General features: G+C 37.7%; 1 protein-coding gene across 4 annotated transcripts in view; it reads right to left on the bottom strand.

The window, feature by feature from the left end:
- The window catches only part of CEP162 (centrosomal protein 162), a 102,858-nt gene that overhangs the window by 48,722 nt on the left and 27,053 nt on the right, over nucleotides 1-27,083 (bottom strand). For all 4 annotated transcript variants that reach the window (XM_007103819.4, XM_007103820.4, XM_055087638.1 and 1 more), the window contains 8 exons: nucleotides 18,949-19,140; nucleotides 18,260-18,341; nucleotides 13,699-13,981; nucleotides 12,569-12,830; nucleotides 5,022-5,155; nucleotides 4,478-4,705; nucleotides 3,799-3,939; nucleotides 1,872-1,984 (listed from right to left, as the gene is read on the bottom strand). In XM_007103819.4, coding sequence (XP_007103881.1) covers nucleotides 1,872-1,984; nucleotides 3,799-3,939; nucleotides 4,478-4,705; nucleotides 5,022-5,155; nucleotides 12,569-12,830; nucleotides 13,699-13,981; nucleotides 18,260-18,341; nucleotides 18,949-19,140 — 1,435 coding nt within the window. The remainder of the gene's footprint in view (nucleotides 1-1,871; nucleotides 1,985-3,798; nucleotides 3,940-4,477; nucleotides 4,706-5,021; nucleotides 5,156-12,568; nucleotides 12,831-13,698; nucleotides 13,982-18,259; nucleotides 18,342-18,948; nucleotides 19,141-27,083) is intronic.

Here is a 27,083-nt window from a genome sequence, read left to right as displayed (position 1 = left end):
AAAGGAACTCGGCAAACACGAACCTCGCCTGTTTACCAAAAACATCACCTCTAGCATAATCAGTATTAGAGGCACTGCCTGCCCAGTGACTAACAGTTAAACGGCCATGGTATCCTGACCGTGCAAAGGTAGCATAATCACTTGTTCTCTAAATAAGGACTTGTATGAATGGCCACACAAGGGTTTTACTGTCTCTTACTTTTAATCAGTGAAATTGACCTTCCCGTGAAGAGGCAGGAATAACAGAACAAGGCGAGAAGACCCTATGGAGCTTCAATTAATCAACCCAAAAATCACAACCTCAAACCACCAAGGGATAACAAAGTTTTATATGGGTTGACAATTTCGGTTGGGGCGACCTCAGAGTACAAAAACCCCTCGGAGTGATTAAGCCTAGGCCTACTAGCCAAAGCGTAACATCACTTATTGATACAAAGTCTTGATCAACGGAACAAGTTACCCTAGGGATAACAGCGCAATCCTATTCTAGAGTCCATATCGACAATAGGGTTTATGACCTCGATGTTGGATCAGGACATCCTAATGGTGCACCCGCTATTAAGGGTTCGTTTGTTCAACAATTAAAGTCCTACGTGATCTGAGTTCAGACCGGAATAATCCAGGTCGGTTTCTATCTATTACGCATTTCTCCCAGTACGAAAGGACAGGAGAAATAAGGCCAACTTTAAATAAGCGCCTTCAAACAATTAATGACCTAATCTTAACTTAATAAACAAGCACAAACTAAATCTTCCCAAGACCAGGGCTTTGTTGAGGTGGCAGAGTTAGGTAATTGCATAAAACTTAAGCTTTTATACCCAGAGGTTCAAATCCCCTCCCCAACAAAATGTTTATAATTAACATCCTAACACTTATCCTCCCCATCCTCCTAGCCGTAGCATTCCTAACATTAGTAGAGCGTAAAATCCTAGGTTATATACAACTCCAAAAGGGACCAAACATTGTAGGTCCACGTGGACTACTCCAACCCTTTGCTGAAGCAATTAAACTATTCACCAAAGAACCCCTACGACCAGCCACATCTTCCACCACTATATTATTGCACCCGTACTAGCCCTAACCCTAGCCCTTACAATATGAAGCCCCCTACCTATACCATACCCCCTTATTAACGTAACATAACAGCGCCACAGTGAGCGCTGGTTGTAATAACTCGCAGGTTCTCCTTCTCTGGAGAAATGCCCTTGCCAAATAGCAACCCCTACCCCCTGGCCCACAGGATACCCCCACACGCTTCCTGGGGCCCACCTCAGCCAGTAACTGGCTGCCCTGGGGGGTACAAAAGGCTGCACCCCACTTGCCTCAAGTAGGGGCCAACTCTGCAATGCAATCTGTTCTCCTGAGTCTTCTGGCGAGAGCAGAATGAAGCCAGCCTCCAGCTGAGACCACATTCTTACTTACCTTCCCTCCTGCTACCCGCCCCCATCTCGCTTCTCTTGCTCCCCTTCTCCCGAGAGTTATCCTCCGGGAAATCACCTCCATGAGGATCCCCATCTCAGGCTCTACTTGTATGGAACCTGACCTAAGATAGTAAATAACACTGTATTTTCTTTTTACTATTATTACTAACAGCATTATTACTAAGATGTATTACCCAAGTATCTCAGGCTTAAAAGGAATATTCAATTTCCTGAAATTGATGTCAAACTCAAATACGAATATACTGAAAATACTGAAGTATGTACTAGTCATCTAACACTGAATGTTAAATATACAAAAGTTACAAAACTGTAAATCAGTGTACAATTTAAAAAAATTTCTAAGTATACTAAATGTTTTATTAATATAACAATAAAATGCTTAGAAATAGTCCAAGTATATTTGATTTTAAGAATGTTAAAAGGACTTACTTTAAGGTAGCTAACTCGCTGAATAAACTCTGGTTTTCCTTGAACATTCGCTCCTCATTTTTCTTGTTTTGTTCTTGGAGATCTTTCACTTGATTATACAATTTTTCGTTTTCCTTTTTATACACGGAAAATTATGTTTTAGTTAAAAATCAGTAGTACTTACATAAGTATATCTGCTTCTAAAAGATACATCCTTTAAACATTTTTAAAAGCTTTTAAATTTCTTCAGTTTTTGAGTAAGCAAAATCTTTTTCAAACTCTTTGATTTGTCTCAGAAGAAAATCTGTTATCTGAAAACAATTCTTTCTAAAATGCTCAAAATGCTTACTTGAAAAAAAAGTTGCAAAAAAATTCCCAAAGCCAAAGAGCCTGTCAGTATAATGTACCGCATTTCACAGGAGTAAATGGGGGAGAGACTGCAGGAATAACCACGTCCTGACTTCATGCACCAGGAATGGAAAGGCCAGTGGGACTGTTTGCACCTTCTTTTTTCCTGTTTTTGGCCCGTCTTTCTGCCGTCAGGTAATTGGATGTACCCACGGTGGGTATCCATGTTTGTTTATGGAACTTTCTGTGAGCAGGGAGTTAGAGACTGGGTGTTTGTTGAAGATCAGGACGGAGCAGAGCAGAGACTAGACCCAGTACAGCACCTGACTTAAGCTGAAGGGGGACTCAAACAGTGAGATCAGGGGGAGAAAGTACCCATCTGTGCTTAGATGCTCTGGCTTAACCTCTTTAAAATCAAGAATCTGATGAAAACCACGGACCTTTGAGGATCTAATGAAAACTATGAACTGTCTCACCATGTCTGGCCTAGTGCCTGGCACACAGTCTGTGCTTGATTATCTACAGAATTAATGAAACTCAGAAAAATACATACATACACAGACACATAAATTTTGTATTATCTTTGTGAGAGTGGGTGGTTGGCATACTCATAGGTCTGTGAAATCCTCCTTAAAACCCATGTTCTATACAGCAAGCTCAGAATGGCAGGAAAGCGTTTTGGACAGTTCTCACTAACTCTATGGTGGGGTGTCCTGCAAAATCAGTACAATTTCATTTAGAGCAAAAGCTGTAATCTCTGATGTGGTGATGCTTTCTCTGGATGTCCCTGGAATGAAAATGCTTGTTATCGGTAGGCTGTAGGCTTAGGCTACTGTTGTCATAAAAGAAAAAGGTAATGTGACAGAAGAAAAAGGGGAGGGAAGCTAAGAAAAAGGAGTGATGGGAAAGAAACTAAAACAAGTCTCATTCTGGGGATCACCAAACCTGCCCTGGCTGACTGTCAGGTCAATACCACCAACACTCCATCATCCCAGAGAACAAATGTATGGCTCCTATAGGATACACTCATTTTCTTCCATTTAATTCAATTGTTTTTCACTCTCAGGGCACTGGCAATGGATTTCAGATTTATATTTCTCAATATAATATCAAAACTAGCCAATATTATCTACTGAAAAAATTATAGAAAATTAAAGAAAAAGAGGACAGTTTCTAAGGAAACAGGGCTATTACAACTAGTAACAGGCAACATGCAGTAAATGGTTACTGTGTGGAAGGTACAAAGTGGTTGATCTGCACTGTCTTATTTTAATTTCACAACCACCTTATGAGACAGGTACTATTATCCTCGTTCCCACTTCACAGAGGAGGAAACTGGCTGAGAGGTGAAATGATCTGCCTAAGGCTGCCCAGCAGGTAGTGAAGCAAAGTCTAAAACCAGATTTTTTGAATCCAGAACCCATGCCCTTAACCACTTTAATTCTGTCCATAAGAAATGTACAGACTAGTCAAATTATTACTTCCTCGCATTGCCAGAATTCCCATTACCTGTTAAATGGACACAGAAATAATTTTAAATGCCTTATTTTTATAATCAAAGAATCTCAAGACAACCTCACTATGTGCTGAAGAGCCATACCTGTTGATATCCTTGAAGAAGTGTCTCTTGTTCTTGTATTTCTTTTTGGATTTGCTTCAATTTTTCTTCAGTGACAGCATCAGCTGTTTCTCCAAAATGCAACCACCTTTGTTTTTTGTTTGATTCTTCAAAGCCACTTAACTTTGAGAACATGCAGGAATTGTTTTATTTGGAGAAGGAAATGATACGGTGAGCAGTGAGGAAGAATAACAGAAAATTCGAGGTACATAAACCTAAGACTGCCTTATAACCACAGAGGAATTATCATAACACCAACTACAGTTAAACCACTTCAGTGTGCTTTGTGCTGACAGTTCTGATGATGGAAGTAACTCAGAAATGCTACACAGTCACTTTCTCAATCTAGACCTTCCATAGCTTTCTTTCTGAAACTCTGTCTTCCGTGAAGGTGGCAGTGAACCAAGGGATTTGTTTTCAAAAAGGACTGCTAACAAGAAAACTATCAAAATGAGCCAATTTCAATTTCAATTCCCCCCCCCAGGGGTTCCATGTAGGCTCTTCTGTAAGGAGGCACTCTCAGGAACCATGTTCATGTTTTATACAGCAAATACAGCAAGTGAAGCAGCCCCAGGGACAAGCAAATGACAATGCATTTAGTGGGGAGTACCAGTTCTTTTTTAATTAAATAAAAGGAGAAATAGGACAATGTGTTTAGTACCTTGGCTTGAAGAATGTAATTGTCTTGATTCAGTCTGAAGAGTTCCTTTTCCTGTTGTCTCTTTAGTTCCTCCATCTTATTTTCCAGCTCTCTCTCCTTTTCTGAGAATGTGACTTTAATTTGCTCAATTAGGGCTTGGGCACCCCTCCATTTTTCCTCTGCTTCCTGAACTCTTTTAAGCATAATCAATTCTGTCTCCTTGTTCCCACCATGGTATCCTGAAGAATTCTTTAAAGGAAAAGCATTACTTCATTATGTAGAGTTATAATATTAGATTTGAACACAGGTGGTTAGGGGAAAAAAACCCACAAAGAATAAAAATGACACGGTTAACAATGTTCTACTGTATAAGAAGATCAATAAATTCTTGTATGACAAGAATATCAGTCAACATAGAAGAAATTACATTATTTATAATTTAGTTATATTTATTTATATATATATATTTATAATTTAGTTATAATTATAATTTATAATTTAGTTTCAATATATAATTATAGAACATAAAAACATTATGAATATTATTTTGAAATTCAATACCTACATTCTGAACCTGAACACAGGAATCAGCTTCTGTAGGGCCTTCAGACTTCTTAGGAGTAGCCAGGCAACTTTCAGTTTGGGGTGCTGGTTTACCCAAAGCTGCAGGCCTGATGAGTCTTGTTCCAGATAAGATTTCTAAAGATTGTAAACAATGGATAAAAGCACCACAAATACAAACTAAGTTGAGTGTGTATTCAGCAATTATGTAACAATAAGTACTAATACAATGAGAACACTAAGACAAACGAGGACCACAAAGCAGGCTGATGCCTGCAACGCATCTGTTTCACTGCACTCTGAACGCCTGCCCATAATCAACATTCTGCTCAATGTGACACAGAAGGCTAATGACACAAGATTCACATCAAATGACAACTGGAGCTAAATAAACGGGAGGAGAATGTAGATTGGGATCATTTCAGGTTTTATTATTTTTCAATAATTATTCTGTCAAATGTTTACAGTAGTAACAAATAAAAATAAACAATGAATCAAAGAGCAGCTGATAACTTTAAGAAGCATTTTACTTCAGATTAAGTGTGCTTTCAGAGCACATTTTTTATAAGTAATGTATATCAAGATATAGTATCACTGGAATAATATAGATTACATGGAAACTTTATAACAAGTAGTTTAAATTTGATTAAAAAACAAAATGATAATACTGCTATAATACCCTGTTTATTAAATTAGAAAAAATGTGATTAATGTATATATATTCTGGTCAGATTTTCAGCTTTTAAAAGGTACCTCATAAATCCTCAAACAGTGGAAATAATTCTAAGGCCAGTAAGTTATTCAGTTAATAATAAAAATAAACATTTAAGGAAAATACCTAGAAGAGGTCTTGAGGCCCATAATCAATTATTACAGATTCTAAACTTCACACTGAGTAAATATTTATTTGATTGCCTTAGATGTAAATGAAGCATTCAAAATTTATATTTTTAATATAATTTTTTCAAGATGCTAACTTTTCAAATGCAGAGTTTACTTTTTCATTAACGTGAAATACATGGTCATTAAAAGATTTGGAAAATACAGGAAAGTCAAAAGAAGAAACACATCCCCAATAGTACCTCAACCTGAGATTTCCTTCTAATCTTTTCCGGGCATGCAGGATTTTCCTTATAGAGTAGTAATCATATTTAATTGGATTGTTTGATATGGAAGGTTTTTCTCGAGAAATTTCTTAAAGTGTTCATAAAGGAACTGTTTGAATCACTGTAAAAGCAGGCCTTAATCCTTCCAAGTCACTGGAGGTGCATCAACATGGCCAACGAATGGGGTGTGATTCTGCTAGCATTGTGATTCTCCCTAGGACAGGGTGGCCAAGAGTGGCAGGTGGTTCTTGCTCAAGCTGCAGTCAGCCAGTGCTTTTATACCACAATTCTCCCTTCCTGGGTTCTTAATTTTGGTTTCTCTAAGTAATTATTTTCAAAAATAGTACATGGACAGTATTTTTTCCCTTTATACCTGAAAGAAAACTTGCTTGGATATAAAATTCAAACGTGAAAAAACACTGCAGAATTTGGAACCCATGAACCCTTGTTGAAAAAACAATGGATTAAGACAATTCAGTCAAATAAGAAACCAATCAAAATAATTCCAGAATGGAGAAGCGATGGATAAGGGACTGGTGAAAAGCATTCTGGCCCTTTCATAGCCAGAACCAAGACCCTCATTCAAAAGCTGAGGAGAAATACAGTCGCTGGAGCAAATAAAATAAATATATCCTGAACAAGTAAAAATAAATCCAACAAAAATGGGTAGCAGGCATGTGACTGGGGGTTTTACTACCTCATATTTCATAGAAGGGAAAACAGATAATGTATAAAATGTAGGTAAAAACAACAACATGGTTTTGGCAACCTTTCAGGGGTTTTCACAGTCTATTTTCTTAAAGGGATCTTTTGAGATGTAGTATTTCTTAGGATGAAGTTTCTTTCTCGTCTTACAGATTTAAGTAAAACTCAATCTAATATTTTATTGAAAAAGAACTTATGAAGTGTTATCTGTTCTTATAAAATGTTTTGTCTGTTTGTCCTGCCTGTCTCCTTCCTTCCAGCTCCCATCCCCGCTTCCTTCGATCTGGACAAAGACATACGTACAAGAAGCATGGAAAGAGGCTCACCCAGTGTGACCTTAGCTGTTTCTGGCTAATTATTGCTTTCTTTTTACTTCTCTGTGTTTTTTAAATTTAAATAATGAGCAACTATTCCCTTTGTGACAGTAAACGTATTAGTCTAAAGATAAAAATATGAGGCAATAGCCCAAGAAAATTAATTTAGAATAAAAAGGAAAACCACCACATGCAGACACCACTAGCTGCCAATCTCCTTTTCCTCCCTATTAACAGAAACCTAATTTTGCCCCGGGCAGCAGTGTGCCAGTTAACAACACCCATCCCTCTGGACTCCATGCAACTGGGGAGAGGGGTGGGAAGGAAACACAGGATCAAAGTTCTGGCCAATAAGATGAAAGCAAAAGTTTCCTACATGGCACTTCCAAGAAAGTGACTACTTTTCTGATTAAGAAGCTGCTGAGTTAACAGGCAGGGACCTTTCAACTCTCCTCCTGACAGGCCTGGAAGTTGTGTAGCCATCTTGTGACAAGGAAGACAAAAGTCACCGACTAAGGATTTTGCAGCAGGAAAGAAGGGTCCTTGCACAGTTGCACCAGCTATGAACTGACGAGCCCTGGTTTCTTGGTTATGTGAAAAAAAAGAAGCCTTCTAACTGCATAAGCCCCAGTCATTGGGCTTTTTCTTCATCATACCCAATGTGGGTCCCAAGCAGTCTCTAGACTTTCTGGACACTCATCTCTGCCTCAGGGTCTGCTTCTTGGAGACCCAACCTGTGACAAGTAACAACAACCCCAAAGGAATTCCAGTTCTTTGGAAATGAAACTAAAGTCACTCTGGGCAATTTTCCAATAAAAAGACAGAGATTAAAAAATCATACTTAATGGATAGTCTAATGAGAAAAAGTAGCTCAGTATAAAAACAGACAGTCATAGTTTATCACTGTACTTTAATATGAATTTTACTGATGTGTTTCTTTTTTATTTCGGTAGTCACAAAGCACTATGAAATTGTGAAACCGGGAAAAATAGCCATAAAAATATTACTTTCATCTATCAACCTCTATACCAACTCGCTCGTTTCCTTCCCACCCCATGACATTACTTGTCTTCACGCTCAGTAATTTCCATACACGCACAGGAGATCCTTTCAACCCCTGTATATACGTGCCTCTCCGACCCAGCTGCTCTCTGCCACTGGCGCTCTAGATCTTTTTCTATCACCAGTAACGCATTTACTCTCCATCAATCCCTCCTCCTACCTGGATTCCCACAATCCTTGGGCCCCCCGGGACTCACTTTGTGGTCCTGCCTGTGTCATGCTGAATCACCCCTGCCCCGATGTCTTTTCTTCCTTCATGACTCAACTTACATTCCACATATGTTGGTCTCTCCCTTCTTGCTCCTCTCTCAGTTCACTGTACTCATTTGGCAAAAGCCACGCCTCTTGATAAACCCAATTATACAACTATCCAACACCTGCAATCGTGCAGTAGAATGTTGCTGTGCAAACACATATACAAATACACACACACACACACACACACACACACACACACACACACACACACACACCCTGCCTGGTCTCAACTTACACTCATGGTCACTAACTGCATGCCAACGCTTCCTGCTGCAGTCTAACCCTCCAGGATTGCCTTTTCACATCTTCCCTCCTCCAACACCCCTGCCTCAACTTCACTGCCACCTAATCACATTGTACTTTACTTCTCAGAGTAAATGGAAGCAACCTCTCACCACTTCTACCCACCCACCAGTCTGTACCCACATCTTCCCCCTTCCTATCTGCTTGCCCACAGGTGAACTGTCCATGGTCCTCTCTGAAACCAACCCTTCCCATGTGCACTGGATCCCAAGACAGCTCCTCTACTCAAGGACACTGCTCTAGCAATTCTCCCCTCCATCATGCATTTCTTCCTGTCCACTGCATTTTTCCAAAATGCATAAACATATTATTATTTCTCCCATTAAAACAAAACAAAGCAAAATAGAAGGCTTCTCCTAACTCCACTTCCATGTCAGCTACTGCCCCATTTTTTTTTCCTACCTTTTACACCCTTTCCTCCAGGGTGGTCTAGAACTCGAAGTATCCAACTCCACTCCTCCTATTCCCACTCAATTTGCCTTTCACAGCCACATATCCAAGGAAACTGCTTGTCCAATACTGATGGTTTCCTTTCTGCTAAACCCAAAGGCCAGCTGTCAGTCCCCATCTTTCTTTATCCCTCAGCAGCAACTGATAAGAGCAGATCAATTCTCCTTTATACACTGTCTTCACTTGGCTTTCAGGATCCCACATACTCAGGTTTCCTCCAACCTTACTCTGTCTTCTTTGCAGGTTACTCCTCTTCCTCCTGACCTCTTAAGGTTAGCATGCCCAGGGTTCAGGCCCTAGTTCTTTTTTCTCTAGATATGCTCTCTTGATAATCTTCATCAGTTTCAGAGAACATTATGCTTAGTAAAGTTAAGTCTGACAGAGAAAGACCAATACTATATATAACTTCTACGTGGAACCTAAAAAATAATACAAATGAATGTATATACAAAACAGAAAGACTCATAGACATAGAAAACAAACTTGTGGTTACCAAGGGGAGAGAGGGGTGGGTGGGACAAACGAGGAGTGTGGGATTAACAGACACAAACTACTACACATAAAATTGATAAGCAACAAGCATTCACTGTACAGCAAAGAGAATTATACCGAATATCCTGTAATCACGAATATAATCTGCAAAGAAAAAATTTCACTATGCTGTACACCTGAAACTAACACAATATTATAAATCAACTATACTTCAATTAAAAAAACCCAAACAAACATGGCTTCAAAAATATTCATCTTTAACGTCTGAAACCTACAGTCCATACCACCCTCTTAACTCTACACTTTTCTACCTAACTGCCTCCTTGTTTTCTCTACTTGTGTGTAGAACAGACATCTGAAAACTATCACCTTGACAACTGAACTCCTGGTCTTCTCTCCACCCCCAGCGAGAGAGTAACTTCATTCACCCAGTTGCCATCATTGTTGACTCCTCTCTCACAACCCCAAACCGATCTTTCAGACTTTTGGTTCTGTCTTCTAAATGCACCCTTACCCAACCGCTTCTCATCACCACCACTGCTGCCACACTGGTTCCAGCCCCATCACTCCTAGCCTGCATTCCTAACATCACCTTCTAACTGGGCTCTGAGCTTCTTCCTGTGTCCCCTACAGTGTGTGTATGTGTTTGTACGTATATGGTCTATAAGGTATCAGCTAAAGAAATCTGTCTAAAGGACAATTAGATGAATCACTCCCATGCTCAAAACTTTTCAGTGGCTCATGTTTTCACACTAAGAGTGAAAGCCTAAGTCTTTAAAATGCCCTAGAAAAGCCTACATGTGCCTCTCCCTTGACTCTCCGATCTCATCTCCTCCTACCCTCTCTGCCCACGCCACCCACGCCGTATGGGCTTCCATGCTGTTCCCTGAACATGCCAGGCATCCCTCCCTACTTCAGGACTTTTGCACTATTTAGTCATTTCATTTTTCTGGAATATGCTTCCCCCAGCTATCCACACGGCCAATTCCTTTACCTCCTCCAAATCTTTGTTCAAATGGCTCTCTCTCAATGAGGCCTACTCTACCTTATTGAAAACTGTGACCTCCCCCACTGACGTTCTTGCTCTACCTTTAGTTTTCCTTAGCATATAACATCATTTACTGATTTATTATGCATATTGCTAAAAGTCTATCTCTCCTCATCAGATAAAAGTTCCACAAAATGAGGGAGGGGAGATATCTTTGCCTACTTTGTTTACCAATGTATCTCAAGGGCCTCTAATATTACCTGGACCAAGGTCAGTGCTCAAAAAATATTTGTTATATGAATGGATCTGGATAAAGTAAACTTCAAAAATGTTGGTGGTGGGCTTCCCTGGTGGCACAGTGGTTGGGAGTCCGCCTGCCGATGCAGGGGACGCGGGTTCGTGCCCCGGTCCGGGAGGATCCCACATGCTGCGGAGTGGCTGGGCCCATGGGCCATGGCCGCTGGGCCTGCGCGTCCGGAGCCTGTGCTCCGCGGCGGGAGAGGCCACAGCAGTGAAAGGCCCGCGTACAGCAAAAAAAATAAAATAAAATAAATAAAATGTTGGTGGTTAGTTTATCTAAAATACATATAATATATATCTACATATAATAAAGAATATTAAAAACAAAATTTCATTTTCTTGATCCCGAAAGTACAGAATGAATACTCCTAAAACATTAATGAAAAATTTTCACACTCCTCTTGATGATTCTAAAATTTGGGAAATGTTCCAAGTGTTTTTCCTTAACATTAAGCACTAGATCCAATGGGCAGTTAATTATTAATAACCATGAATAGATGACAACATCACAAACAGATGTCCCACAGAAACGAGAAAATAAGAGAACACAAGAGACTTCTCAGGAAAAGGGGTCAGAGGTCCGTAGGTTAAGAACAGGAGGGAAGGAAGCTTGCATTAAGCCAACAATCATATTCCTGTCTCTCCAGAATAGCCATCCCACACTGCTGTTCTCCTGCACTCTCATACAGATCAGTCCTAGCCTTTCCATCTTACATACACAGATCGCTGCAGCGAATACACACCAATACAGACAGAAGAAGAGAGCCTTTAATGCTGAAAGAATTTTAAATATAGTTAAAGTGGTCCTGGAATTGACAGTAGTAGGGAAAGGCACTTCCCTACTTTAAGCTAGAAGTGAATTTTCCAGTGAGGTTAGTTCTCCTCCAACAACTATCACCAGATAACAATGATGGAATTGGTAACCTATTCGATTTAATCACAAAGAAAAGGACAAAATGCTTCTGGCTCTACTGCTCTCCCTTCCCCACTGGAGTCTTAAGGCAACAGAAATGTTGGTGTAACTTGAGCATTTCTATTTCTTTTACTAGCTGCATGGGCTTCTAAGAGGAAAATTACCTTTTCCTTCTGCCAATATAGCGATAAGCGACTACATTAGGAAATAGCTAACAGAGACACTGTGATGTATAAAAGTATGCATTCTTTGATCTATAAAACATCCTTACTCTCCAAGTCTATACTGAACTAATACCCTGATGGCTGACCCTCATTTGTACATTGCCATTTGCATTCTGAATTCATAGCTCTTCTGTCAAACATTTTGGATATTACAAAGCCAACGAGATGAGGAGGGGTTTGACTCTCCTATTTTATATTCACTTCCCATACTTTCTGGGTCTCGTTCAGGAAAACCTAGAACTTATGACGAAAAACCTCCTGAACTCAATTGAACTGAATCTTTCAAAGATGGAATGCAGTACCTTATGAATAATTTTTTTCTATGAATAAGGAAAGTTCATGGAAGGAGGAAGGAAACAGGGAAAGTAGAGAACAAAGAAAATAAAATAATACACTACATGTACAGAATTCTATCATGAAAAGAGTATATGGTTACCTTTTTTCTTAGCCTGATTTGAGGTAGGAATGGATCTCAAGCTTTTGCTCTTCATAATGTCCTTTGAAGTTTTCTTTTCAAGATTAGAAAATGTCTTGAAGGGTGGACTAGGTTTGCCATACCCTGAGCTCCTAACTGATGCATATAATCCACTCTGGGGTTTTCTTTTAAATAAAGGAGGTGCACTTCTGGTCTTCTTGTATGGTAGTTGTTTACCAATTCCAGTCCCTTCTTCTCCAGAATTGAGTTGAGATCTAAAAGTCTGCGTACAAGTACAAGCTCTTTAGTACTTAAACTTCGACTACAGTTGCAAATAAGATTTAACAGATAGCAAAACCATACTGATTATTAAAGAACATAGTTCATAGAAGGCAAATCATTATATTAAAGTTCTCTAATTCATCAGAATTTTAGTATTTGGAAGCACATCTTCAAAGTCAGGAGTAAGACAAAGCAAAATAATAAAACAAAATAAGCTTGCCAGAAAGCAAGACATGTAATTACTAGAATCAACATGGAGGAGAGCAGGGAAGAACATGTTTTGAAATGACAAAAGTCTTAGCTTCTTTTTTCTCCAGATTTCTCAAGGTAAAAATTTATTAGTACCCTGCCTTATTCTATTGATACAAGGAGACAGTTTATGGTAAACACATAACTCAGAACTGTAAAATAAAAATGGAATACTGTGGTCATGGAGCCTATATAATCAGAATAAATCAAGAACAGAGAAAAAAGGAACAATGAAATATAAGTTTCTTAAGAGCTGCTAATAGCATTTATAGGAAATGTCAACTTACCTACTTTTGCAGAACACAGACTACTAGAAAGATTGAAACGCACTAGAATGATGAATACACTTTATTTTCTTATGTTACTCAAACTCTGGACTACGTTTACTAAAAAAATGAAAAATATAAAGAATGGCTTCAAAAAGAAAGCTAATGCTATGGTGCTATTTTTTAATTTGGGGACTACAGGGTGTTGTTATAGACTGCTCACAGATATCCAGAATCTAGGTGGAGGTTAGTGTGTAACCAATCCCACTAGCTTAAGAAGTACATAATTATCAATAGTATTTATATAACTTCATTTATCAATATGTCAAATCAATTTGAATTATAAAAACTTACCTTATTTACTTTGTCATCCTGAGGTAATAATGAAGGACCAACAGATATTTTTTTCTTCAAAATATCAAGGTACATTTTATCTATTTGTTCTTCCACAGTATTTACTCTTGGATGGTTAGTTTCTGTACCTTCATTTGTTGCCTTTTCTAAAACTACATTCTCTTCATTTCTGTCCAAAAATTGGTTCACAGTTCGTGGTTCTTCAGACATAACATTTGGGTTCATATTAAGGGGTAAAGGTCTAACAAATTCAGATTCTTTATTCTCAGCCAGTTTCTTATAGCTATAAAACAAAACAGGACACAGAGAATGAACCCTATATAACTCCTCAAATATCAGTTTTATTAATATACACATACACATGATACATATAAAATATATTTACATGATTAATATATGAGAGTATTAAATATATCTAATGTTTGTAACTATTCAAATTAGGTCATTAATGTTAAATATATTATTTATAATTCTGGTTAACTGAGTATACTCACATAGCATCACATAACTGTTTTAAATTTCAGGTGATAATTGTAATGCAGTATAATATACAGGACTTCATGGTTGACTCTGAGACCTACTTCAAAGGAAAGCCAAACCAAACAAGACTGAGATTGCTTTTGTCTAAGAAAAATTAAAAAATGAATTTCTAAGTGGCCTTTTTGTAATATATCTTTTATCTATAGAACCTCATAAAGTCAACATGCATTTGAAGCAGGAAAAACATTTTACACATTTCTAGAAGAAACCAAATAAGTAACCATAATTTACATCAATGAGGCATAAAATATAAATATTAAAATGCATAATTTCATCACAGCATAGGAAAATTTTTAAGTAAAACAAGAAAAATCACTAGGATTTTGAAATAAAATCATCTCTGTGGTTTAAAACACTTAAATGAAATGTCACATTTCAGACCATTAGATTTTCAAAATATGGAAACTGTCCCTTAAGGAAATGTTATAAATGTGGTTAAATATCAGCATATTATGGGAGCTCCCAAAATATGGATATTGTCATTTTCAAATTACTAAATCATGGTCAATTAGGTCATTTAATTTTGTAATTTATAAAATAAGATTAAAGGAAAGTTTAAGAGGCTACCATTTTCATATAAGATAGATTGGCTTCTTGATAATTATTAGAAATAATAGAAGTAGCTGGAATCATCAGAAAATATAATAGTTATTTCCTTCTTAATGGTAGCAGAACCTGGCTAGCTGCTCATCAGAACTGTTCCCTGTTCTTGCTGTGAACCAACTAAACTACATTTCCTCACTGCCTTCAATCTACATGGGGCCATTCACTAGTTCTGGCCTTTAGAATGTGAGTGCTATGGTGACAAGAACCTAAAATATGAGTCAGTGGCTTAGTGGTTGGGTTTTGGGTGGCAAGGAAACTGATAGTAGAGACTGGAGAGGTGACAACCCATGTTTTATAGTGACAAAACATTTGCTAGACTGTCACCTATAACAGTTTATAAGGCAGACCACATGGCTATCGAGTCTGGGGTACTAAGGAAATGGTAGGAGAGAACAGGCAGCTTTTAGGTGCTAGCTACTACTGGCTACTTTTGACAAGATATTATGAGAAAAAGATGAGCTCAAGATAGAATGGGCTGTTTTTTTAAGAAGAAATCAAAGGAAACAGAGTCTAGAAACTCAGGGCCTCTTAGGTTCACTCTCTGTGTCTGAACTCAAACAATAAGATTCAGCACTGAAAAATGCTATGAAAAACAAGACATCCTGGGACTTCTTGGTTGAAAAGAGTGACTCAGTCCCTTGGCAAATATCACATTATAAGTGTCATCTTCAAACATAAGGTTATTGTTCCTAATAATATCCAGACAGCTGCAATTAAATTGAGAGAGAAAAAACAAAAGAACAAGGAAGCAAAGACATAAAGCAGATTTAAAACCTTTGTGTAGCAAAGAGTGTTAAGTGTAGTTACTGGTACATGGGACTGACTGGAACCAAATAGATCAGAAGCCTAATAAACTTTCTGAAGTAACTAATTACAAAGAAACCACAACCCTACTATTAAAAAAAAAGACTAGAGACTTGTTTGGGAGCCTTAAAACCACCTGTAGGCAGAAAGTGGACAGAGAAACCAGAGCGTCCTCCAAGATGGGCATAGCCTCCCCCACTGAAACCCCCTTCAGTTGAAGCCAATGGTGATGAAATACAAGACAAATCCTTCAAGGACTGGAACCAGCAGCTATAGGGAACCATATATATATATACTACACACACACACACACACACACCCCATATATACATATATATATATATATATATATATATGGTAGTTTCTCCTTAAGAGCCGAATAATGGCCTAATTAAGGAAAATTCCCATCTTCAAGGTAGGGGGTCTTTACAAGGTCTTTCACTAGATTTCAAAGTCACATTACTGATGGCTATATTTTCTTCATACTTTTCCTTTCTGAATGAGAAGGGTGTGGGTAATGAAGTACGTAACTTGTCTCTTTAATTCATTGATTAGTAGACCATGAGGAGCTATATTCAAACCTGATAAAGAGAACTGTGCTTCACCTGGAAATCCTGGCCTTTCAGATGGACAGAGTCCTGAATGGGACTTTGAGCTGTTCGCTTTGGGGGAGGGGCTGAGTAGCTCTTTGTATGAATAAGAGTAGAATGGATATTTGGCTATTAAAAGAGGAGATTCTTGTGGAGACTGGCTACATGCCTACCAAACGCATTTACTTTTCTTTCTGGGCACACAAGCAAACCACATTTCCCAGCCTTCTTGGACTCTGTTAGCTAGATGTGCTGGTTCTTACCGATAGAATGTGGACTGAAGTGATGTAACATTTCTGTGTTGAGGCAGTTAAAAGGAATTATGCTAAACCATCTTTTTTCTCTCCTTAGCGACTGTTTAGATGAGGCCATGAGAATCTTGAAACTGTGTGTTGATGACGGAAGCAGCCTGGGTCCCTAAATGACTATGTGGAGCAGAGTCCAGCCTCAACTCCACTGAGACACATGGAATTATGATGCGAGCAAGAAATAAATTTTTGATGATGTTAAACTACTAAAATTTCAAGGACTTTTTTGTTATAGCAGCTAGAATTACTTATCCTAATTTACTAAAAAGTTTTTTGATATGTGTACTGAAGCTTATACTACTGACATTTCTATAATTATTGTTATGCCTTTAATGTAAGTACACTTGGCTCTCAGCTTTTAAACATAATGTGAAAATCCATATTTAGAACTCACATTACTAAAATGGTGCTACCTATGCCAACAAAGACACAGGATGTGTGAAAAATCTCTTCAGTAGCATTAGCACAGCCCCAAACAGCAATGGTAAGTAAGCATAACTGCGCTCTAAAAATACTAACTAGCACTGCAGACCAGTGGAAGAATACTAGACTTAACATTCAAGTCGACGGGGTTTAGTGTAAGCTATGGTGCATCATTTTCTCTCAATTAGCACAAAGGGAGGAACAAGGACAAGAAATCACTGCAAGTGGATTTACAGGATGAGGATGGGTTCAAGGGGGGCTCAAAAACTTGTCTGTTGATAACACAAATGGACAAATGAATACATGCACGGATGACAGCCTTTTCACAGAAATATTTCATGGAGATCAAAGCCCTGACAATCCAAGTGCATTCCTGGGTTATGGCCACATGATCTTGAACAATTTACTTAACCTCTTTAAGCTCAGTTTCTTAACTATGAAATGGGGATAATAATGGAAGAGACCCTCATGGAGTTGCTTTAAGATTAAATAAAATCTAATATGTAAAGAACTCTGCACAGTACCTGGCCCACAGTGAGCATGTGATTAAAATGCTAGCTGTTAACATCATCATCATCGTCGTCATCACTGGTTCCTGTGAGAGCTCCACCACTAAGTTGGTTTACCTCAGTTTCATCGATAAAGATGCCTGACCCACTTATTCTGAGGATCTCATGAGATAACAGGTGTGACACTCTAAGTGCTGCATGAATGCAAAGTGCAGCCTTACGACGAGGCTACTGTGATATGCTTCTCTGTGTTGGTGAATGACAGCCATGTCCCACAAGCTGTCATTAAAATGTACCAGAGCTGGAGCATTTTCATGAAGCCCATTTTTCTTGTGATCCAAGAACTCACCCTGTAAGACAACAGCTGGTCTGTGACTAAATGCAAAACTAACTGGCTTATAAAGAAGTGAATGGATGACTCAACTCAGCACAGAATAAAATTCATGTTCCCTCTCAGCATTCAAATCAACTGTCCCTGACCTATTTAGAGCTAAAGGGATTTTATTTTTCAGTGGAAAGCTTTAAGACTACCTACCTAATGGCAGCAACTTTTTAGTAGCATTTATTTTTAAATTTTACCATGAGAAGAATTTTGATAAACTAATTGAGTAAAACTAATGTGAAAAAAAAAACCAGGAGTGACTCACAGGTAGACACACACCAGCTACACGTTAATCATTCATTAGGAATGGTTTTGTAGAACAAATGATTCTAAAAGTTCCCAGTGACAAAACAATAAACAAACAAACAACCTGTTCAATCCATTCCAAAACAGTCATACCTGAGAGGTTGTAAATCGAAACCACTGACCCCAAAGGAATCTATTCTGATGGGCTTCATCAGCTCCTCTACTGTGAGCAGATCTGAGAGGGGAGAAAAGTTAAAACAGCAACCAAAAATCTTATGTAAATTGCTTAACTTAGTGTCTAATACCGCCAAAATTACATTTTCTCTGATTGACGTAGTTAACAGAACGGCACATACAATAATCCCAGTTTCCCCCTATAAGCTTGTTTGTACAAAGAAAATCTTCTTTGATATTTATATTTGAAATATATATTTACATATTTTATCTCTCTCTCTTTCTAAATATATATATGTACACACATCAAATATATGTGTATGGGTGTATCCACAAACACACACACACATACACATGCTAATTATATATTTAGTTGATCCCAAAATACTATTCTCTATTTAAAAAATAACTTTAGTATATGTTCATGGAAAAGTGTAAAAAATGTGAAAGTATGCAACTGATTTCTTAATTCGGTCAAGGCCTATTAGAGGAGGAATTGAAATTTCATCCTATGTTCAGCTCTAACTTTATAGCTAAACCAGTGAGTCCCAGATTTAAACAAACCCTTTAAATTCAGATACTGAGAAACAATCACTAGAGCAAATTGCATTTAAATTATACCACACTGGAAACTGTCCAGAGAGGGTCTCAAACAAAGAAGCTTTTACCAGATTCTGTAGTACAGATGTTTTTAGAGGACCCTTCATTTTCTTGAGGATGATCTTTTGCTGAGTTCTTGGTATTTTCCACTGCATTACGCTCAGGTCTTTGTTCATCTGCATCTCCCAAAGAATGGGCAATATGACAATAAGCCTGATGTAGAGCTTCAATGTCACTATTGCTCTGTCCATAAGAAACACCTGTTGAATTAAATATAATCTCTAGTATATTCACACAAATACCTAAGAAATATGGAACACTAACATTGTCCCTTAATCTATTAGGAATGGTGAACAAGCCTATAGGACAATACTGACATGATCAAAATAGAGTGAAATACAAACCTGGGTCATGCATGGCCAACAGCCTACCAGCATGAATCACAGCAGGCTCAGGAATTCTTCTTGTAGCAGGCTGAGGTGTGTCCTGACGTGCTAACTGTAAAATCTGACTCTACTAGTTATCGTCTCTTCCTACTACCCTTAATCGACCTCTCTGCATTGGATAAAACTATTCCTAAATTTCTCAAATTGACACAATTTTTCAAGGATTCTGTCTCTCTTCTCTCTCTGCCTCATGGGGCCACCAAGCGTCTGGTACTCTGCATTTCTTCAACTGAAATTCAATCCTCTAACTTTGCAAACCAATATGTTCCAACAGCCTGTTAAAGCTGCTATAATAGAAAGTGATTTCCTAGTAGCCAAACCCAGCCTTTAATTTTCTTCAACTTTTAAAAATTTTCTTCACCCTGTGAGACGTGTGACCCTGCCATTTTCCTGGGGACTGTTTCCTCTGCATAGCGCCTTCTTGTTCTTCCCACTGCTCTGATGGCTGCTTTTCCATCTTGTATGGTAAATGGCTCACCTCAGGGCTCCTCCATCTCTTTTTAAAACCTCTCTTGTTTTCTGGGGCGGGTGGTGGTGGTAGAGTGGATAACTTCGTCAAGACCCTTCACTTAATAACTGCCCATGTGCACGTGACTCCCAAATCTATGTCTTTTGTCTTTATCTCTTTTCTGAATATTAAACTTCCTAATAGACAAGGAGACTGTTCTATAAGCAAATCATATCTAATACATCCTCGAGTGAATTAATTATATTCCCCAACAAAATCTGTTCTGCTACTGGTACCTGCTATTTTGGCTATGGTATGATCAGTCACCCAGTCATCCAAAACAGGAGACGTGATGTCACTGGTTCACTCTTCCTTCCCTGTTAACCTCCTCCTCTTCCCACCAACTGATTAATAAACTCTAGAGGAAATAATTCAAAGGATCTAATGACAACAATGATCTAAGACTTTTGTGAGTATTTTCTTACTAACTTTGTACTCTTCACTACTAACAGTGGAATTTTCAAAATTAGAGAAAAGAAAAAAGCGCTATAGAAGAGTGGAAAAAACAAAAAGAGAGAAATACGGTGACCAGTCTCCTTTTCTCTTGATACCCATGAACTAATCAATTAATGCCTAAAAATATTTACAAGAGCATATACAGCCTCCTCTTCCTCTATATAATGTGTAAGTTGCATAGTATAAAATTCTGAGGAACTATTTTCAACTCTAAACATAAGAGGGAGCCAAGTGCCACATATGATTGTGTAAGAATACCTCACAATGGGATATCTTTCTATCTAGTGCTTCAGGTCACCACTGCTATTTGGAGCATGCCCAATAAAGGAATAGATTTGATTAAATACATTAAAAACAAAAAAGTGGAGGATACCGTGAGATCAGAATCACTAACAGTTTTAGCGGCAGGGATATTCAGTAGGACTTGAGGAAAAAGACCTTGCCTGCTAAGCTAAGCCTAATGGTCCCCAACCCCCGGGCCATGCCATGCATGGCCTGTTAGGAACTGGGATGCACAGCAGGAGGTGAGCGGCAGGCAAGCGTGCAAAGTTTCATCTGTATTTACAGCCACTCCTCATCGCTGGCATTACCGCCTGAGCTCCGCCTCCTGTCAGATCAGCGGCGGCATTAGCTGTCCACTACCGGACAGCAACCAAAACGAGATTACGGAGTAGGCTGGACATAAGCAACACACTTCGGGTGTTTACCATCATCCCCAGATGGGACCATCTAGTTGCAGGAAAACAAGCTCAGGGCTCCCACTGATTCTGCATTATGGTGAGTTGTATAATTATTTCATTATACACTATGATGTAATAATAATAGAAATAAAGTGCACAGCAAATGTAATGTGTTTGAATCATCCCCAAACCATACTCCCCCCCACCGCCCCACGTCTATGGAAAAACTCTTCCATGAAACCGGTCCCTGGTGCCAAAAAGGTTGGGGACCGCTGCCCTAAACCACCTGTCAGATTCAGAGTAGCATGACTGAGGGAGAGAATTAATTTTTATGAAGAAAGGGAAAAGGCACAAGGTGTTTTGTCTCCTCTACAGAAATACCAGGATGCTTAAGTATCTTCAGAGTATGTATAAAAGAAATGATCCCAGTGGCAAACAGCACAGCGGCACTGAATGCTCATACCTAATTTAACACGTGTGAGGTGTCAGAAAGAAGAGGCTCTGGCTTAAAGCAACAGCTGAGCAAACATGCAGAAAAGCAATGACCTAAAAGTTAGAAATTAGAAATGGAAGATCGAGTGGTATTATGGGCTGCTCAGAAAACAGAGCAAGGGAAAGGTACTTTTCTCCTAATTTGAGTCATTAATCCAACTGATGTTAAAAATAATTCCAGGGTCATACATGTTAACTTTTTTCATGCATTTTATAGAGAAAAGGGCTGACTTCTCTGCATGTATTTTATATCACCACAAGTCAAAAACGCCCTATTTTTTTCCACTTTAGGAGGTTGAGAAGGGTCAAATCCTACTGGGCAGAGGCAAGGGTCCCGTTGTGGAGCGACACTGTCCTCCTGTGACTGCTCTGGTCATGCAGCCACAGCACAAAATGGTACCTGCCCTTGAGACAAATGAAAACAAGCAAAAGGCTAGATCTGGCCCTCATTTTACAGTTACCAACCATTTTAAGACAATAAAGCACAAGTTTCATGAATAGCATTATCAACAAAGAGATAATCTTTGACAACATGTTACCTAAACGGAGCCTGCTTAATACTGGAAGACACCTGGTAAACAAAAAACAAGCCACTGATCTTTTCAGTTTTTAAACCAAGTTCAGGTGCTGATTTGAAACTTTTCAAGTGTATTTTTTGAAATACTAAGTAAATTCAATACCTCACAGCCAAAAAGTATTTATACTCTATGCCTTCAGGTTCTTTATTATAATTTGTACTCTTAATGGAGTGTTGATATAAATAATAATGATGAGAACCACACAGTTGCCACTGCTTGTTGAATCTTAACAATATACTAGGCACTATACATTAACTCAGTTGATCCTCACAAGAGCTCATTTTAAAGAAGAGGAAACAGGCTTAGAGGCATTAATTGTCCAGTGTCACGCAGCTGGTAACCGGCAAGGCTGGGAATATGAATCCAAGGCCACAAGACAATAAGATTATACTTACCCTCTTCTAATAATTAACTTAGCAAATTATTTCAGAGTCAAGGACATTTAAGAAATAAGACCAAGAAAATTTAGCTTTATATAACTGGCCTGGATCATCTTAATAGAATTTTTGCTTCCAGCAAAACATTTTTTATTTCTGACTTTTTCTTATAATCTACAGCAGCGGTTTTCATACTGAGTTTTACAAAACAGTTTTCAGAGAAAATCATGGGTTCCACAGATGTTTGACTGAAATTTCATTTTAAAACACAAAAACTATAATAAAAATTAATCTGCACACTCAAAAGTGCCATTTATGTAACTGTAATATTTTGAAGAGCATCAGAGTGATAACTCTTGCCCCTGGCTTTGTTTTCATGTGTATCTTAGAATAAAGTTTCTCTGGCCATCCTGTACATAAAAGAACCCTCTACTATGCATCACTGATTAGAAAAGCTGTAGCTCTACATTGGTCTTTTAAAAGAATCCATATCTGCTTACTGAAAGAAGTGCAAGTGGACTGACCATCACAGCACATATGTGACAAGTACTTAAATAAAAACAGCAGTAAGAATGAGGAACATGTGCTCAGCACATGCTTTCAGCATGGTGGAATATTCACTTGGGTAGTAACAAGTAAATGAGTAACATGTCTTGATGGAAAAATTCTGTTGTAATTTTTTTTACGTTTTAAAATGGAAGTGGATGAAACAAGATAGTGGTGACTCTTGGAACGGCACTGACTAGAAATAAAAGATCTGAGTGGACTTTGTGGTTTTGATCATGTCTGGTTTTCTCATCTGGTTGCTGGTTACATGGATGTGTTCAGTATTTGAAAATTCATCAAGCTATGATGATAGGTGAATTATTCTACAAGTATATTATACTTCCATAGAAAAGTAGAGAAAAAAAAAGAAATAAAATAAAAATAAAATGCAAGCAGATGTTCAGAGTTGGCTAGTGATTTATCATTTCTATTGTTCTTTTTTCCCAAGTGTCTGGGTTGGCTTAGTTGACCATACTGGTCAACTGAGACTTGCAAAAATGCAAGTTGAAAAGTTCCCATTTGCACTTGTTTATCTGGTAAACCAAGAAAATGTTCATATTATACAACAAAAACAAAATATACAAACATATTGGAAGTCTGATGATATAAGAATGTAACAAATATCTAGAACTTTTAATTTTAAGACTTTCAAAAGACCATTACTACTCTCACTAAGTTTATAAGTAAATGTCACATATGTAAACATTTATATTTATACCGATAGAATACATTTTTTATCTATATAGAAGTACTACCTAAGATTCCATTTGGAGGTAAGAGTTCCACTGCTTTAAAAAAAAGTTTGAAAAGGCACTATCTGAAAGGTCTTTACAACCTTTAGTCAAGTCCAGATGGTCCTAGACATTTCAGAATTTTAGGATGTGATCTAGCTTTTGCCTACACAGAGGGAACTATGGAAAAGCACAAGACCAAAGTCTCAATTCTCCTAAACATGGCAAATTTAATGGAATACTGTGGGGGGGGAGGGGGCAGAAAATGAGTCAATATTCATCTACAGTACTATACTTTGTAACAACAGCATTCATTCATTTATTAACAAGTACATATCTTAAAACACACTTTACTCAGCCTACTAGCATTATGTGTCACAATTAGCAAGTTCAGATTATTTAAGTTGTTAAACATAGTAGAAAATATGAGATTGAAAATTTTATTGTTGATGCAGTCCACGAAAACTGAATCAAGGATAAATAGATAATTTGATCAGACCAATCACTAGAACTGAAATAAAATTTGTAATAAAAAAAACTCCCTGCAAACAAAAGTCCAGGACTGGATGCCTTCAGTAGGGAATTCTACCAAACATACAAAAAAGAACTTATACTGATCCTTCTCAAGATCTTCTAAAAGACTGAAGAGGAGGAAACACTCCCATAGTCATTCTGTGATGCCACCATCACTGATTCCAAAACCAGACAAAGACACTACCAAAAAAGAAAATTAGAGGCCAGTATCTTTGATGAATATAGATGCGAAAATCCTCAACAAAATATTAGCAAACCGAATGCAACAATACATAAAAAGGATCAGACACCATGATCAAGTTGGATTCACCCCAGGGTCACAAGGATGGTTCAACATATGCAAATCAAGCAATGTGATACACCACATCAACAAAAGAAAAGACAAATGATATGATCATCTCAACTGCTGCAGAAAAAGCATTTGATAAAATTCAACATCCATTCAGGATAAAAACTCTAACCAAAGTGGGTACAGAGGGAACATATCTCAACATAATAAAAGCTATTTATGACAAACCCACAGCCAACATAATACTCAACAGTGAAAAGCTGAAAGCCTTCCTACTGAAATCTGAACAAGATAAGGATGCTCACTCTCACCTCTTCTATTCAACATAGTTTTGGAAGTCCTAGCCACATCAATCAGACAAGAAAAAGAAACAAAAGGGATCCAAATTGGAAGGAAAGAGGTAAAACTGTCATTACAGGCAGATGACATGATACTCTATATAGAAAACACTAAAGACTCCACACCAAAACTATTAGAATTAATAAATGAATTCAGCAAGGTAGCAGGATACAAGATTAGTATACAGAAATCTGTTGCATTTCTTTACACTAACAATGAAATATCAGAAAGAGAAAATGAAAAAACAATCCGTTTTAAAAATGTATTAAAAAAATACCTAGGAATAAATCTTACCAAGGAGGTGAAAGACTTATATGCTGAGAACCATAAAACACTGATGAAGGAAATTAAATATGATTCAAAGAAATGGAAAGCTATCCCATGTTCTTGGACTGGAAGAAATAATATTGTTAAAATGGCCATACTACTGAAAGCAATTTACACATTTAATGTGACCCCTATCAAATTACCCATGACATTTTCACAGAACTAGAATAATCCTAAAATTTATATAGAAACACAACAGGCTCAGAGTTGCCAAAGAAAATCTGATGGAAAAAACAAAATTGAAGGCATACCTTCCAGACTTCAGACAATACTACAAAGCTACAGTAATCAAAACAACATGATATTGGCATAAAAACAGACATATGGATCAGTGGAACAGAACAGAGAGTCCAGAAATAAATCCACACACCTATGTTCAATTAATCTTCAACAAAGGAGGCAAGAATATACAATAGAGAAAAAAACAGTCTCTTCAGCAAGTGGTATTGGGAAAGCTGGACAGCCTCATGTAAATCAATGAAGTTTGAACACACCCTCACACCATACACAAAAATAAACTCAAAATGGCTTAAAGACGTATAAATATAAGACATGACACCTTAAAACTCCTAGAAGAGAACATAGGCAAAACATTCTCTGATATAAATCACAGCAATGTTTTCTTAGGTCAGGCTCTCAAGGCAAAAGAAATAAAAGCAAAAATAAGCAAATGGGACCAAATCAAACTTACAAGCTTTTGTACACAAAGGAAACCATAAACAAAACTAAAAGCAACCCACGGAATGGGAGAAAATATTTGCAAATGATGCAACTGACAAGGGCTTAATTTCCAAAATATACAAACAGCTCATACAGCTCAATATCAAAAAAACAAACAACAGAATCAAAAATGGGCAGAAGACCTAAACAGACACTTCTCCAAAGAAGCCATACAGATGGCCAAAAGGCACATGAAAAGATGCACAATATCGCTAATTATTAGAGAAAGGCAAGTCAAAACTAAAATGAGGTATCACCTCACACCAGTAAGAATGGCCATCATCAAAAAGCCTACAAATAATAAGTGCTGGAGAGGGTGTGGAGAAAGGGAACCCTCCTACACTGTTGGTGGGAATGTAAGCTGGTCCAGCCACTATAGAGAACAGCAGAGAGGTTGCTTAAAAAACTAAAAATAGAGTTACCATATGATCCAGCAATCCCATTCCTGGGCATATATCTGGAAAAGATGAAAACTCTAACTCAAAAAGACACATGCACCCCAATGTTCATAGCAGCACTAGTTACAAAAGTCAAAACATGGAAGCAACCTAAGTGTCCATCAACAGATGAATGGATAAAGAAGATGTATACACAAACAAACACAATGTAATACTACTCAGCCACAAAAAAGAATAAAATAACATCATTTGCAGCAATATAGATGAAATTAGAGATTATCATACTAAGTGAATTAAGTCACAAAGAGAAGACAAATACCATATGATACCACTTATATGCAGAATCTAAAAAACTGATACAAATGAACCTATTAACAAAACAGAAACAGACTCACAGACATAGAAAACAAACTTCTGGTTACCAAATGGGAAAGGGGGGAGAGGGATAAATTAGGAGTTTGGGATTAACATATACACACTACTGTATGTAAAACACACAAACAACAAGGACCTTCTGTATAGCACAGGGAACTATATTCAGTATCTTGTAATAACCTATAATGGAAACGAATCTGAAAAAGTTATACACACACACACAATTGAATCACTGCTGTATTCAGTGAATACAGCAATGATACAACACAACATTGTAAATCAACTATATTTCAATAAAAAATGTAAAATTTTATTGATATAACTATGACATATATTATTATATATCACATACATTTCCATAGAAATGAAGTCAATTAGTCATAGACTATTACCTATTTAGAGAACAA

Source organism: Physeter macrocephalus, chromosome 10 (genome assembly GCF_002837175.3).
Source record: "Physeter macrocephalus isolate SW-GA chromosome 10, ASM283717v5, whole genome shotgun sequence".
In the NCBI taxonomy this organism is placed as follows: domain Eukaryota; kingdom Metazoa; phylum Chordata; class Mammalia; order Artiodactyla; family Physeteridae; genus Physeter; species Physeter macrocephalus.
Note: the sequence above shows the minus strand (reverse complement) of the source record. Positions and strands in the feature narration are given on the sequence as shown.